Source organism: Hydra vulgaris, chromosome 10 (genome assembly GCF_038396675.1).
Source record: "Hydra vulgaris chromosome 10, alternate assembly HydraT2T_AEP".
Lineage (NCBI taxonomy): Eukaryota > Metazoa > Cnidaria > Hydrozoa > Anthoathecata > Hydridae > Hydra > Hydra vulgaris.
In genome coordinates, this window is record NC_088929.1 from 31,413,910 (window position 1) to 31,430,031 (window position 16,122).

Genomic DNA, 16,122 nt, shown 5'->3' on the forward strand with positions numbered 1-16,122 from the left:
GTAAACATTTCGATGTAAAGTTGTACGATTTTCCTGACCACGTTTCTTACTTGTGAGATGTTTAATGTTATTTACAAAATAGAATAACTCATAACATTTACAATTAAGCAGAAAATATCAATAATTGAGATAATTTTGTTTGAAAAAATCATTGTTTATTATTTAAAATACTGTTGGGCCAGTTTTAAATAAAACGAATGAGGCACTTTTAAATCGTTTTAACTTCTCGCACTGTATTGCATGATTATAACGGCCTGAATTTTGATTGTCTAATATTAAAAATGGTTCAAAATTATAAAAAAAAGAGAGTGACAGAAGTCACAGAGAAAGATATTGATAATGCTGTTCTCCAAGTTGTAAATGAATTAATGAGGCCTAGCGAAGCTGCTAAAACTTATAATATAAAACGCAATACTTTACATTACAGAATAAAGAAGTATAAAAATTTATATAAGACCAAGCTTGGTTTGACAACTAAATATACTGTTGCACAAGTATTTAACAAAGATGAGGAAATAATGTTGAGAGACTACCTAATAAAAAGCTCTAAAATAAATTATGGCTTAACATATAAACAAGCAAGAGAATTAGCATTTCATTATGCTATGAAACTTTGCAAATGTTTAAGTAAATGGATAGAAAATAAACAAGCTGGTATAGAGTGGTTGAAGGGTTTCATGAAACGTCACCAAGAGCTTTCACTTAAAAAACCTGAAAATACAAGTTTGTCTTGTTCAACAAGTTTAAAGGTTCTAGAACATATAAAAAAACTACTCAGATGTTCAAAAGAGGATCCTGTTTTACTCTTAATGGATAATCATGAAAGCCATTGTACATTAGATGCCATTAATTATTGTTGTGAAAACGGAATGGTAGTTTTAACATTTCCTCCTCACTGCACTTATAGATTGTAACCTTTAGATGTAGCAGTTAATAGTCCTTTCAAGCAAAAACTCTCAGAATGATTGGCTTGTATGCAATCCAGGAAAAACAATAACAATACATGATTTAGTTGGCATGGTGACACCAGCATATACTACGACATATATTGCACATATATATCCTTTTTCACGACTTGTTTTCTGCAATAACAACTTTCAAAGTGCTGAAGTAACTAATCGCCCTCTGATAGAAACATTTAGTATAGCTACCTTTGATAATTCACATCAAATTCCTATTACACCTGAAGGCATATTATGCAAAAACAAGATTGTATGATTGATTATAAGGATGATGAGCAAAAAATTACAAGCAATGCCTTACAATCACAGCACACAATACCACCTGAATCAGTAAGACCATATCCAAAAGCTCTACCTCATAAAAAAACTAATAAATGCAGAAAAAGTGGGAAATCTAAGATTCTTACTGACACCCCAGAAAGAGAAGAAAATTAAAAAATATTATCTTTTACGCAAGGCAAGACTTGAAACATCATTAGGAATTGAAAAACAAGAAACTTACAAAATTAGATCCTCAAAAGCCAAGCTAATACAAAAAACACTTTAATTTATGTTGAGTTATCTTAACTTTTAATTATTTTGATTTTTTACATAGTTTTTTTTTCAAAGTTTAGATTTTGTTGTTTGTAAAGATTCTTTCAAAAATTATTTGAGGTTTATTATATATATATATATATATATATATATATATATATATATATATATATATATATATATATATATATATATATATATATATATATATATATATATATATATATATATACATATATATATATATATATATTCTTTATTACATTCTTAGTGTTTTTTAAATGTTCTATAATACAATACCATATTAAACAAAGTACTAACACAAACATTTGTTTTTTTGAAGTGTAAGATTTAAATTAGATCAGTGGATGCTTTAATATTTTAACATAACCCTTGTTTTATCTATTGTTACTGATAGAAACTTAAACTTTATCCATTACTGGTATAATTGGTTTTTTTTTAGTTTAAAGTTTAGTTCGTTTTTTTAGCTTCTTTTTTTTAAGCTGCTTCTATTTCCAGCTTAAACAGCTTTATATAACTTTGTTTGATCAACTCTCTAGAGTGATAATAAGATTAGATTGATTAAAAATATATATATTTTTACTATTAGAAACCAAAACTTAAAGAAATTTAAAAGTAAATCAATGCTCTATTTAAACAAAAAAAAAAAAGTAATCTCTAGTTATTTCCATTTGCCAGAGATAATTCAAAGCTACCCCAGGTGTGTTCAAAGCTACCTCAGGTTGGGGCAGTTTTGAACATTTTCGCGTGTTTAAGAAATAGGAATTCTGACTTAATTTTTAGCTCAGAATTTATTAAAACACTGCAGTTTTGTTCCTTAATCATTTTTTTGACTATTCAGAAGAAAAAAAGTGGTTAGAATAATTAAAATATTAATTTATAAAAAAAAGTTTAAAAAATGTTCAAAGCTGCCCCCCTCTCTCCTACTCTGACCATTTCTAGTCCTTGGAGATTTATGAGGAAATCCATCATCATCATTGGCCATTATATATTTTGAGAAATTTGTTATAATCTGAAAAGTATAAAATGAAAGGCAATACAAAAAATTGCAAAAACAACATAATTGAATATTCACTTCATCCAAGACATAGTATTTCAATTTTTGTATAAAAAATCTCATTTTATATCTAACATAAGTTAATCTATAATCTAATAATTTTATATCTAACATAAGTTAACACAACTTAATTTGTGGCTGAAAGTCATGACGAAGGTCTTCTAGAAGATTCCATGCAAATAAACTGAAAAGAGGTTGGAAAAGACATAAAAAAAAGTGATTTTATGTTTTTATTTTTATATTTTTATAGTTTTATATTTTTGACTTTATTTGTCTTTAATTGTTGTAAATGACAAGTTTGTACTTGTATTTACAACAATTAAATATATTTTTATATAATTAATTTCTAAATTCATATTTATCGACAAATTTTAAGTTTCATGCAATTATATCTTAGTGTTCAATTTTTATGACCCTGCATTGTTTAGAGCCCCCACAAATTGAGGGGGTTAAAACTTTATATTGTCATAGTCTTTAAAAAATAAAAGATTATTGCATGAAATTTGAAATTTGTCGATGAATATGAATTTAGATGAAAATAGTAAAAAAAAAAATTTATAAACTCGTTGCTCCCACGTTAAGAGCTGGGTGGGCCCAAAAATTAGGGTTTTTTTGTTCCCAAGCTCCAATCACCCCAATTCTTTGCAAAACATTATTTTTTGATATAAGCATAAACATACAAAAGTTTGGAGTTTGCACTATGCCTGTAAGTGTCAAAACTCAAACATCTAAAAATCCAGTGTACACCACTGATATATGTATATAAATTAGCAATATATATATATATATATATATATATATATATATATATATATATATATATATATATATATATATATATATATATATATATATATATGTATATATAGATCTATAGTTTGTTGGCTTTAGGAAGAGCGGAAGGAAAAAAGTGATTCTTACGCCAACACATACGTCACTTTTAATTACTTTTGACTTTCGTCCAACATTTCCGTGTTGGACGAAAGTCAAAACCATTAATTTAATTACAAATTAATTGTTATATAAAAAAACCACAAAAACGCAAATTTAATTGACCAGAATGTTTTTAAAAACATTCTGAATGTTTTTAAAACATTCTGAATGTTTTTAAAAATATAAACAATGTTTTTATTTTTATTTTTTTTAATAAAATGTTTTTATTTATATTTTTTTTACTGTAAATCATGCGCGGAGTGTTGCTACATCGACTATCTTATAGCCTGACTCGCAAGGGAGTGTTGCTACATCGACTATCTTATAGCCTGACTCGCAAGGGAGTGCTGCTACATCGACTGACAAATAGCCTGACCCGCAAGGGAGTGCTGCTACATCGACTGAGGGTTTGGTTGGGGCAGGCAGTCTATCATTATTAAAAAAAAAAAATTCCGGTCTTGCATTTTAATTTTTACTTTTTGTCAACAAAATATGGAAAAAACTTTCGGACAACATCTAAGGGTTCTATATATATATATATATATATATATATATATAATATATATATATATATATATATATATATATATATATATATATATATATATATATATATATATACATATATACATATGTATACATATTATACATATATATAAATACATACATATATATATATATATATATATATATATATATATATATATATATATATATATATATATATATATATATATATATATGTATATATATATATGTATATATATATATACACACATGTATATATTGAGCTTGATGCTTTAATCGTATTGGGTATATATTCAAAAGCAATGTGTTCAACTGGAGACTTGCAAAAATATCGCATTTTATGTTTGAACTAGTCATTTTTACCTTAATGACATCTTTCAAAAACATTAATTCTATACAGATTTGACATGATGGTAGTTGTTCCCCACCAGCTCCAAACATGGTAGCCTTCTTTTGGCGGTTTAAGCATCTACGATAATTTTCTCTTAGCTTTGTCCATGTTGAAGTCAGATTTTTTTTCTAATCAAAAAAAAAAAAAAGTATATATATATATATATATATTAATAATAATAAAAATAATAATAATAATAACAATAATAATAATGATAATAGTAATAATAATATGTTATCATATTACAAGATAAAAAAAATATTGTTATTTGTATCGTTTTGATATGTTATGAATGTTTTTCAATTATTTAGTGTTATATTAGTTTTATAACTATTGCACAAGTTGTTCTGTGATTATTTCCTAATTTTGTCTTTTTGCTGTGGCTCTTTTGTCAGTGTGTTTCAAATATTTATGTAAATGCTTGATAATAATAAAATAAACAATTATTATTTTGGTTCTATAATCAATTGTCATTGATTGCATTTTTTATTGTTACAAACATAGATGTAGTTTTGTTTTACATATTGTTGTTAAAATTTACTTGGAAAAATTAATAGCTACCTTCTATATTTAATAAAGCAGATATCTGCCTCCATGCTTCAACCCTTAAAGGTGTTTTTTTATATGAGTGAGTTGTAGTATCCCATAGACACAGAAACCTTCTCACTTCTTCTATCAAATGAGCTTTCAAGTTCTTGCTATTGGAAAAACTTTGTATTCTTGAAAAATCAATTTTTAAATCGGTCATTATTTAATTAAATTTTTAATAATCAATGTCGGGAATCGGATAGGTCACTCAAAAGTTCAAAATGTTAACATATTCGGATATTTATACAATTTAAAAAAGCAGTAAAACTAACATAAAATTGCAATTGTAAGTAAATAAATATCGAAATGATTTCCATTTTGCATCATAGTAAGCAATTAAAAATTTATGCATAAATAACTTTGATATAACTACAAACACAATTAAAGAAAAATAAATGTTTATGGCAAATTTACAAAAGTAATGTTTATGACAAAAACGGAAAAATTCTTCGAAACTTATCAACTTTTTTTGTTTTTAGTTCTGGAAAATTATAGCAAGGCAATTGGCTGCTTATTTTGATGTTTGCTTTTTCACGGGAAAAAGTTGATTTCAAATCAACTTTTCCCAAGACAGATATGATGGGAAAAACTAAGCCATGGGAAGACTAAATTACAAGCTGTGCATGCTCACGTGATTAATTTTCTCGTCCCTTTTCCTTTCCCCTAGTAAAACAGATGAGTGGAAACTGACCTTAATACTGCCTGTATAATTTAGAAAGGAAAAAAAAAACTAGAAAAAAACTCTTATTTATGCCTGAGAAATAAATGTTCAAAGTTCAAGTGACTGAACTTGTTTTACGGTAAAATTTTAATAAAATAAATGTTCAAAGTTCAAGTGACTGAACTTGTTTTTACGGTAAAATTTTAATAAAATTGTAAGTTCATAAATAGGTGCCTATTACTATGGTTACATAAATACCAATAGCTTTGAGGGGCTGCATTATTGCAGAAGAACAACCCATTTTTACATAAAATAGTTGGATATTTGTTGACTTTTTCTATAATCTGTGACATTTTAATCCAACAAGTTCCACTGTTTGAATCTAGACATCAGAAGCTTTGCACTTGACTTGTTAAGACTGATTAAATTGTTCATGTCTTTATGTATAAAGATGTATGGCCTTATCTCCTTATGTGCTCATGCATAACTGTAATTTTTAGCTCTAATATTTTCCTTGCAGTCAACCTTGCTGCTTTCTTTTAAAGACGGCTGTTCCATTTTAGGGGAACGGGAACAAGCAAAAGAATGTCTAGATAAATAAATCAAGATGCATTCGTGCCTGAGCAACATTTTGTGGAATCAACAATGTAGAAAGTAGCAGTTGCTTGAGTGTTTGTTTGACTGTTGCTAAATTTGCAGTATAGCAAACTTTATGATTCTTTTTTTCTCCCTCGTACCAACCTGTTAAAGTTAAAAGAAATTTTTACACACCACTGAATACAAGGTATAATACTAATGCATAAAACGTTCCTATTATATTGCTATACGCTTTCCTATAGTACATCGATATATGTGGAAACATTACCAACTTAAAATTTCTTAAAATGAACTATGTATATCTAAATAATTAAAATTCTACAAAATAAAGCTCATTTAAGCAAGAAGAAATTATTCAACTTAGCTTCAATATTAAACATTTATTCTACACCGACCATTTCTATACTTACACCTCACTTCAACATTTTTTAGTGCGGGGTAGAATAACTATACATATTGTCTACCTTTTAAAATTATGAATTGAAAAATAATTTATAATATAAGTTCAAAAAATTTTTTAAACGCTTTGGTAGTTTTTGCGTGAACCGCTATTTAGTGGTAGAAAATAAAAAAATCTGTCAAATCACTGTTTTTAATTAACAGTTAATGTTCAATACTTTAAAACTTCTTATTGTAAAATTGTAAACTTCTATAAAAATATGGTTACAGACTTAAAAGTTTTTTTCTTTATCAATTTTTCATTAAATTTTTTTCCAGACCATCCACAGCATATTAGTAAACTCGCCCCGTTAATTGATTTTGAAAAAAATAAAAGTTTTAAATCTTTTTTCCTATAGAAAAAGTTGTCTCTTTAAGACATTGAAAGTAGAAGTAAAACTTTAAGTTTTAACGTTACATGTTTTGAAATTTACATAAGTTAGGCATTAGCATACACTTTCATTCACATTTTCTTATGCAAAAAGTGCTGCAACTCTTTCTTGCCATTAACTTGGGTGTAATGGTTGCCACGACTTCCATGTCAAACACTTACGAATAAGTAACAACAGCAGCAACAGCATTAAATTCAGTATTAAATTATTATAAGATGTTAGCTGAGTTGAGTTTTTTAGTTACGCTACAAAATCCTGTAACAAGGCCTGCTATTAAAAGTGTAAGAGTAGTGAAGAAATAAAAACTTGAATATTAAAAATAAAAAGTTTTTTTGTGAAAACGACTTTTTATTTATGTTTAATAAAATGGTGCTTTTTTTAAGATAAAACCTATTTTTATGAATGTTATAGTTTTTTTTAGTTTTTTTCTTATATATTTGTGGTTTTTATAAATTTTACCTTTTTTTTTTTGTGAACTAATTAAACTGTCAAATATTAATAATGTAAAATGTATTTTAGATACTATATTGGTACCTAATAATTTAAAACATTTTTATGAATCTTGGGTTACCCAAAAGATATATCATATTTCAGTCAAAATTTAAATTTTCAAAATTTTAGAGTAGCACGCTTGGATTCGTTTTATTAAAAATTATTCTTTTTGAATTAGGGTTAAATCTATAAAAAGTTTTAGACAATTATTATTAAAAATTAAAATTTTATAAAGTAAAAAGTAACCACAAGTAATACAAAAAATAAAGTTATCATCGACCCCCCAGGATTCCTCTGCCAGGAATTTATAAAAACGGTTAGGGCTTCTAGCCGCCTCCTGTCAATATTTGATAATTTATTATAATCATCAAGATATATTACGATTACTGTTTATATAAACATAAATAAAAAAGCCTTTTTTTTTAAAAACATATTCTGCATTCCAAAGTTTTATAAAGTTTAGCAAAGAGACTGGAATTGTCTTACAACCCTCCCCTCTTAAAAAAGCAAACAACCTTCATTCAAATAGTGGGAATGCTATAGTTGCAAATATAATTTTAAAAAATTAATAAAAGCAACTTATAAGTTTAACAAGCTTGAAGATAAAACAACCAAGTAACAAAAACAGTAATAATAACAGAATAATATCAAATTAATAATAAAAAGTTGGTACTAACTAAATATATAATCATTCTGTATGAAAACAAAAGAGAAAAAGTTTTGAATATTTTACAATAAAGTTTTTTTTTAGCATTGGTCACTTAAACAAAGTCTTTTTTTGATTTCATCACAGGCATTATTTCTCGATTTTGCAATTGAGTTCATATAAAACAATCTCTTTTATCTTAACCACAGACTGAATCACCTGCCTCGGTAACTAATTTGACTGCTCTCTCACAACTTTAGGCATGTAATCACTCTTTAGATAAGGTTTAGAGGCTTTAACCCTATCATCATACTTCTGCTAAAGTCAAAATAGCTTTAAAAGAACCAGAAACCAGAACTGTATTTAATGATTTAACCATGATTTGCTTTAATCTCAAAAAATATTAGAAGATAAACCTGTGTCACCCAAGTTGGAAGCTCATCAATGTGAAACCATCAAAAAGATCTTAAAAATTTTCAATGGAGAAGTTCCTCCACAAAATGAAGCATTCCACCTTTCCATCCAGACATTTCATTTCTAGTATTACTACCAATTAGTGGGAGATTAAGATCTTACCTTTCGGAGATTAAGATCTTACCTCTTTCCATTAACCAGTTGAATAATCAAATAGCACATTGTTTGGCTAGTTTACATATTTCAGATTTAGGCTCTGGTGTATAATGAGTAAGATAGCAACCTCTTGGCTCCTCTGTCACAGTTATATGGTTTTCTTGAATAATTTTTTTTCTAAAGGTGCCTATGGTCTTATCATGCATAAGGATTAAAGTTTTATCTTCTCTACCATCATCAAAAATTCCAGTGATTATATTTCTTTCACAGTCTATGTTTTCCTCTACTCAAGAACACTTCATAGTACGCTCTTTGGCACGAAAAACTTTCATGCTATCACAAATTATTTTTATCTTCAGCAAGTTTTTCTGCCTTCATAATATCTTTCAGAAGACCATAAATAATAGAAGCAGTAGTAGTTGGTGACACATCAAATCTGACAGAGGCATTGGAATCATTAATATCAAGGTAATTTTGTTGAGTCTTATTTGCTATTACTGACTTTATTGCTAGCATTGACCATATCAACATTGGAATTATTATTCATTTCTGCTGCCACATCCATATTTTTAGCGTAAAATTTAAGAGTAGATATAGAAGTTTTTGAACCCAAGCTTGGCAGTTTCTTTAACATCCAGGCTAAACTCTTGCATAGATAAAGCACTATCTTGTTTTTCTTTCTGGATTTTAATCCAAACAAGCTCTTTTTGTGGAATTCTTAAAATTAAGTCACATTTGCAAAGGCAATGAGCACAATCATCACAAGATACTTTGCAAGGGGCATCATTCTTACTGCAGTAAACAATTCTGCATTTGCAAAAAGCAATGTCTAAAATTTTATTGAGTTTAGATTCCCAGTGTTCTTTATTGACATTTTGGGCTTTGTTTCGAGCTATCTTAGAGAATGCTGACCAACCTCTATTAAGTCTTAGTTCTATAGCTTTAGTACTACAAACAATAGGCTCTTTAAATACTGTGTTAGAAATAAACCATCATTCTGCAATTTCATGGGCAACATTAGAAAAAATTTTGTGGATTTTTTTCATTAACTAGTATTTTTCTCCTTCCAGATCATGACATCGCTGCAAACAGTTACATAATGTTGGAAATTCAGTTTGGAGAAACTTTCTAGGACCTCTAAGGTATTCGCTCAGCTTAATGTTGATAGATTTTCTGGTTTTCTTACTATCTCATAATGCCATTTTTCTATTTTGAATATATTATGAACCTGAAAAATAAAATGGCAGAAATGCTAGGATTGAATGCTAAAATTAATAAATTTGAAAACAAGTCTTTAATAGCTATCATTATATTTATAAGGTATATTTGAATATTAACTAATAATCAAAAAAATATTTTAAAAAACAAAAAGCATTTTAAAAAGCATAAGATTAATCAATATTATAAATGGTCATTTATGTACATTTGTAACATAAATTAATATTTAGGGAAAAATCTTTTATAACTTTTTTAGATGAGCATTTGCTCCATAGTTTTGCATATGATTATAGCATACGGTGTTTTCAGAAATAAAATGAAGAATAATGAAAGAAAAAATTGCTGTCCCATCCCAAACCCTCAGTCAATGTAGCAGCACTCCGCTGCGAATCAGGCTATTTGTCAGTCAGTGTATGTACTGAAGCCCCCAGCAGCAGGCTATTTTAGTGTGGCGTCAGAGTGCTCTTCTAAACTTGCAATTTATATATATATATGCAATATATATATATATAACTTGCAATATATATATATATACAAGTATGATATTCTATAGGGTTCCTGAAAATTGGCAGCTACTATTTAGTTAAACCCCACCTGCGTTATATTACATTTACAAAACAAATATTTTCTATAAATAGTTTAAAATAAAGTCACAAAAAATATTTTCATAAAATTTTTTGTGACCTTATTTTAAACTTTCAATTATAAGCTCTTAGTTTATCTCAGCAAAAATACTGTTACTAAAAAATAATTACAAAAATGAAAATAATTAAAATAATTTTTTTTTTTTTTAGGTATTAAAATATTATGATCAGTTCCTATGTTTTTGCAACAAAATTAGAGTGGAAATGCCAATTAACTCAATTAGAAAATTCACTAGGGCATTCAGTTACTTTATTGAGTCCCAACAACAATCCAGTTTAAGATATAGTCATAATTTAGAAGTAAAGTACAGTTATGATCGACCGGAGTTTCTAGGATTGGATAATGAAGCTAAAACAGCATGTGCTGATCATGAGATTCGGCCAATAATATGTCCCAAAAATCCATTAATTATGAAAGCAGGATATGCAGAAGTAATAAATGGTGGAAAAACTGCAAATATAAACGAAGATCAAAGCTGTTTTCATTCTTTTACTGTTACTGTACCAGTTGATCAGAGAGCTGTTGAATGGACTTCTGATAAGTACAAAATAAATTGTATTTTATTTGGCATGTTTGATGGTCATGCTGGTTAGTTTTGTTTACACTTTTAATGTGTTAAGATAAACCTACTTATCTTTCCTCACAAACACATACACAAAAACACACACAAACACACATACACATACGCACATATTAGGTGTGCACTGTTCTAAAGTAAAAAACTTAATGTTGACATTTAAAACTTTAAGTTTTAAATTACAACATTCGATCAGACTATTTTTATTATTATTTTTTTGTGGGGGGTAGGGAAGGAAATTATTAAAATGAGTGAAAAAAAAACAATTTTTTTTGTTTTAGTAATAAATAAAAAAGCTTTCATATCAAGATTGTACTTGCCTAAATTCTCAGTCAATATTGAAACTCTCACAGCTATTTCAATATGACATCAACAATGTTTCATGCATAGTTAAGCGTGTCAAGATATTTGTATGAGTGTGTATATATCTTATACTGCAGCCTTTTTAGGAGACGCCTGCAATTGCTAGCCTTATATGACCAAGCATATAAAATTTTGTTTTGACAACTTGGACACAGCTCCTTGCATGTTTTAAGTTAGCACATTGAAAAAATGTACGTAATAAACAAGCACACTGAATAAACTAAACTTAAACTAAAATTAAAATAAACAAACTGGAAAGAGAAATTAAAATTAAGTTTTAAAAAAATACAAAACTTTACTAAAAAAATGCAAAACTTAACTGAAAAAAAAAATCTTAACAAATGATAAAATGAATAAAAAATAAACCAGAAAAAATCAAAACATAAAATTAATATGTTTTTGACTTGATTTAAAAGTGTTTTACTACAAAGAATTTTGAAAAAAGTTTTAAAGTTATTTAATCTTAGCTTAATTACTTTAAACTTAATTGTTTAAAAACTTGTAACTTTGATATTTTCTAATGTCTACAAAGCAAGTAAAACATAAAAAACAAAATTATCCGTTAGTAGGATTTGTCCCTCAAATTTTCAAAAAATGCTTTGAAATTAAATTAAGTTTGAACTATTAATGGAGACACTTCTAAATTAAAAAATATATTAGTTTTATGCTTTTATTTTCACTGGTTTTTCCTTTATTTATTTTATTATTTGTCCTTAAATCATAAGTTCGTTTTAGTTTCAGTGTACGGTTTTTTTGTTTTTTTTTAACACGCAAATATGAATATATGCAAAAAAACTGTGGCCAAGTTGTCAAAAAAAAAAATTGCACGAGTGGTCATATAAAACTGTGCACATCTCATAAGAAGGCTTGATTTTAAAAAGAAAGGTCAAAATTTTTTAACCAGAGTTTAGGTATATATGTTAAGGTGCTTTTCACAAATTTTCAAAATTATTTTAGGTCGTCCAAAAAAGTTATACCGTTTTACCATTTTTAACAAAATTATTAAGTATTTTGAAATGAAGAAATAAAATTGTTTTGTTTCTGGTTATTAAAATAAGATTTTTTAGATATCTTTGACAGTAACCAATAACATAAGAGATTATTTTAGAAATTTATTCTGCCAAAATATTCATTTATACTGAGTTTTTTTTTCTCATCAAAGATGATAAATTTATTAGGCAAATTTGATTTTCAAAATGCTAAGCAAAGCTTTTTTTCATGATGAAAATTGGGCCAAAGCGTGTTTGGCCTGTTTTCAAATATGTCCCAATCGAATAGTGATTCCACACTTTCAAAAGTTAGGGAATATTTCATTGAGTGTTATGATGCAGAAGATTATCACTTACCTTCAGGTATCTGTGGTAGGTGCAGGAACTTTCTTTTAAAAATTAAAGGATAAGAATAAACATCAGATCTCAATGGAACTTTTGATTTTTTAAAATTTATAATTTACAATACCAACAAGATCAAAATCATTGTGTCGGTGTATTATTTTTTAAAATGTTATGATGATATTTTTTACCTTGAAAGTTGAAACTGTAAGTGTTTAATTAGCAACTTGAGGGAAAGATGTTACAATGAATATCACATTTAAAATTGCTCAAAAGCCTAATTTTCTTAATTTCTCAGTGTGCAACGGTGTATTGCCATAACATTTCTGGCATAATTTACCATATCTTTGAGAAACGTGAACTTCCCCCAAATGAGTATACAATTAAAATAGGAATTTATGGGGGTAGAGGCTTTCTAAATTTCTGCATGAACATAATTAGTTGCCAAAATAACAGAGAAAAATTTTTTTTTGCTATTCTAAATGGGCTTTTTCTCAATCTTTTCAAGATTCTGATGAAGAAACTCATAATTTTGGCTATTATTTGATTTGTAAATGAATTTTATAAAAAAATTAAACAAATTTTAGATATGCTTGCTCTTAAAAATTGCTTTCACAGCAGGTGCAGAGATGAAATTGACTAATACATTTCTTTTATTATCCTCTGCTGCATCAACATACCTATGCCTCTGGTGTGAAACTTCAAAGAATGACTTCTGAAAGCCAGGATTGACTGGATAGTTACGAATACTTCGGATAATTAGATCAAATGCCAAAAACTTCAATTAGCTCTTGGAGTTCATTCATATAAAAAAACAAAGCTTTTAGCTAAATACAAAAGTTGCGTGAACCTTCCTTTGATTGATCTTTCAGATGACACACTTGTTTTTGATTTCCTGTTTGTCATGAAATTGCAAATGGTTCTTGGAATTACCAACTGCCTTTTTTATCACTTGAACACTATCTTTAATCAAACAGCTTCTTGTTTCTTTAGTAGTTTCTAGGTATTTAGAGGCCTCCAATTCATGGAGGGAATCCAATAGCATTCAATGTTGACAATTTTTGAATAAAATTGAATTGCTTGAATTATTACTAGCAAGTGTTAAAATTGGATTACAGAAAAATAAAAATAATTTGCTGCTTTCAGAGCTTTCAATGATGTTGTAAAATCATGGTTTGCTAATTGTCTTGATCCCAAATACAAGGATAATATCTCTTCATTCACAGAGATCTTGGAGTTTTAATCACTCCAAAAATAATTGTTATCTAGCACATCACCCAATTTCTTGAAAATCAGGCTAAAAAGCATGGCATTGACCAGCAAAATAAATCTTGAAATGCTCAGAAGAATTTTTAAAATGGGTTTTGCTTCTATAGCAAACAAACATCAAAATTTGCTCATTCTGATTTCATTGGGCTATGGGAATCTGGTGCCTACAAGAGACGTTAATCATCTGGAATACAGTACATAACTCAAAGACTGTGTAATCGCATACTGTTCAAGACATATATAAAGAATAAGAAGAAGAAATTTTTTTTAAGAAAGCATTTCCTTGTGTTCCTGATTCAAAGAATCAGTTAAAATTTAAATCATTTTTTTTTCTATATTTTTTTTTAAATTGCTAGAATACGTTACATAATATATTTGTAAAGAATGAGATAATTTGAACAGGATTTATAATTATAATAACTATAATAATCACATAATTTATAAATAATCACAAATAAATAAACACATTGTTTTATCATCTGTTCACTAACATTTCTTTTGACAAAGAATTTTTTTTTAGAACCAAAATTATGAAACTTAAATGAATCGGTCTAAAGAAAACATTTCCAGTTTTTATTTTATTTTAAGGCTAAAGGCAAGTTTTACTCACAGTTGTTCTGCCATCGAGTCCTGCTTCAATATAAAATGTGATTATTTATTTATAATTATGTTATTTATTTATAATTTATTATTATTTTATAACTTTAATAGTTATAATAATCACATAATTTATTTATAATTTATGTTTATTTTATGAATATAGATTTTAATTATTATGGTTTTTTTTAAGAATTTTATAAAAGTAATAAAAGGATTATAATTTTTTTTTAGACGTTCAATTTTGAAAATTTGTGAAAGACATATATACATAAACTCTGGTACAAAAATTTTCTCTTGAACTTTTTTTAACCCTAAAGACATTTAAAAACTTATATAATTCATTTTTATTTGCTATATAAGTTAAAAAAAAAAGGCAAAAAGCAAAAATGAAAAAAAAAGCAAAATTAATGTTTTATTTAAATTCCAAACAAAAAATAAAAGTAAAAACATCGAAAAGAAATAAATTTTTCAAAATCTAAATTTGGAAAAATTATTTCTTTCAATAAAATTAAAATAAAAAATGACGAAATGATTGTTTTATTAAAGTTCTTAACAAAATAATAAAAATAAAAATGGCAAAGCAAACATTTTAATTCAAAATAAAATAATGTCATGATTTTTCATCAAAGTATATGATGAACAAAAAAGATTGGTTGAAATTTAAAAAAATGCTTGTGTATTAGTCAAAATATATGTTCACTTATTGCAAGTTCTGCTTAGTTAAATCAGTTAATGTATATACACTCCGGTCAGGCTTTCTATAAATAAATTAGGGTAATGTTAAATAAATTAAATTAAAGTAAAAAATTAACAAATAAATGAAATAATAATAATATATACAAATAAATAAATACAGTAAAAAACAATTAAAAACAAAACATTAATTTAAAAAACTTTCTAGTCATAGTTGATTTTTTGGTATTTTGTTGCTTCAAGCTGGAGGAGTTATTTTTTTTTGTTAACTTTTTATCTAAGCCCAAATAAATTCAGAGATTATCTTTTTTCTGATATTTCCTGGTATTTTTCTCAACTTTTAGTTTTTCTGGATATCCAAAATGTTTTCAAGCTTTCTCACTCATTCCTCATACAAAAATTAGGAATAGTTTGAAGAAGAAAAAAAGGAAACAACTCAGATAAAAGCAAAAATAAAAGGAAAACAAGATATACTCCAGATTTTTTTAGGAGATTTTACCCAAACAATTTTCCAGATTTTTAAAATATGACCTGGATGATCTATTTAAATTGCAACATTTTAATCCATGTTTTTTTTATAAATGTTTTATTTACATAAGTTCTTCTACAGGGTGTT

The 16,122-nt window shown here is 26.8% G+C and overlaps 1 protein-coding gene across 3 annotated transcripts in view; it reads left to right on the plus strand.

Moving 5' to 3' along the window:
• The window catches only part of LOC100210854 (protein phosphatase 1H), a 63,427-nt gene that overhangs the window by 15,098 nt on the left and 32,207 nt on the right, over window positions 1-16,122 (plus strand). For 2 of the 3 annotated variants that reach the window (XM_065807782.1, XM_065807780.1), the window contains exon 2: window positions 10,823-11,261. In XM_065807782.1, the coding sequence (XP_065663854.1) occupies window positions 10,877-11,261 (385 nt within the window). In that variant the 5' untranslated portion in view covers window positions 10,823-10,876. Of the gene's footprint in view, window positions 1-10,754; window positions 11,262-16,122 lie in introns of all 3 variants that reach the window. The other variant, XM_065807781.1, reaches the window with a different exon arrangement.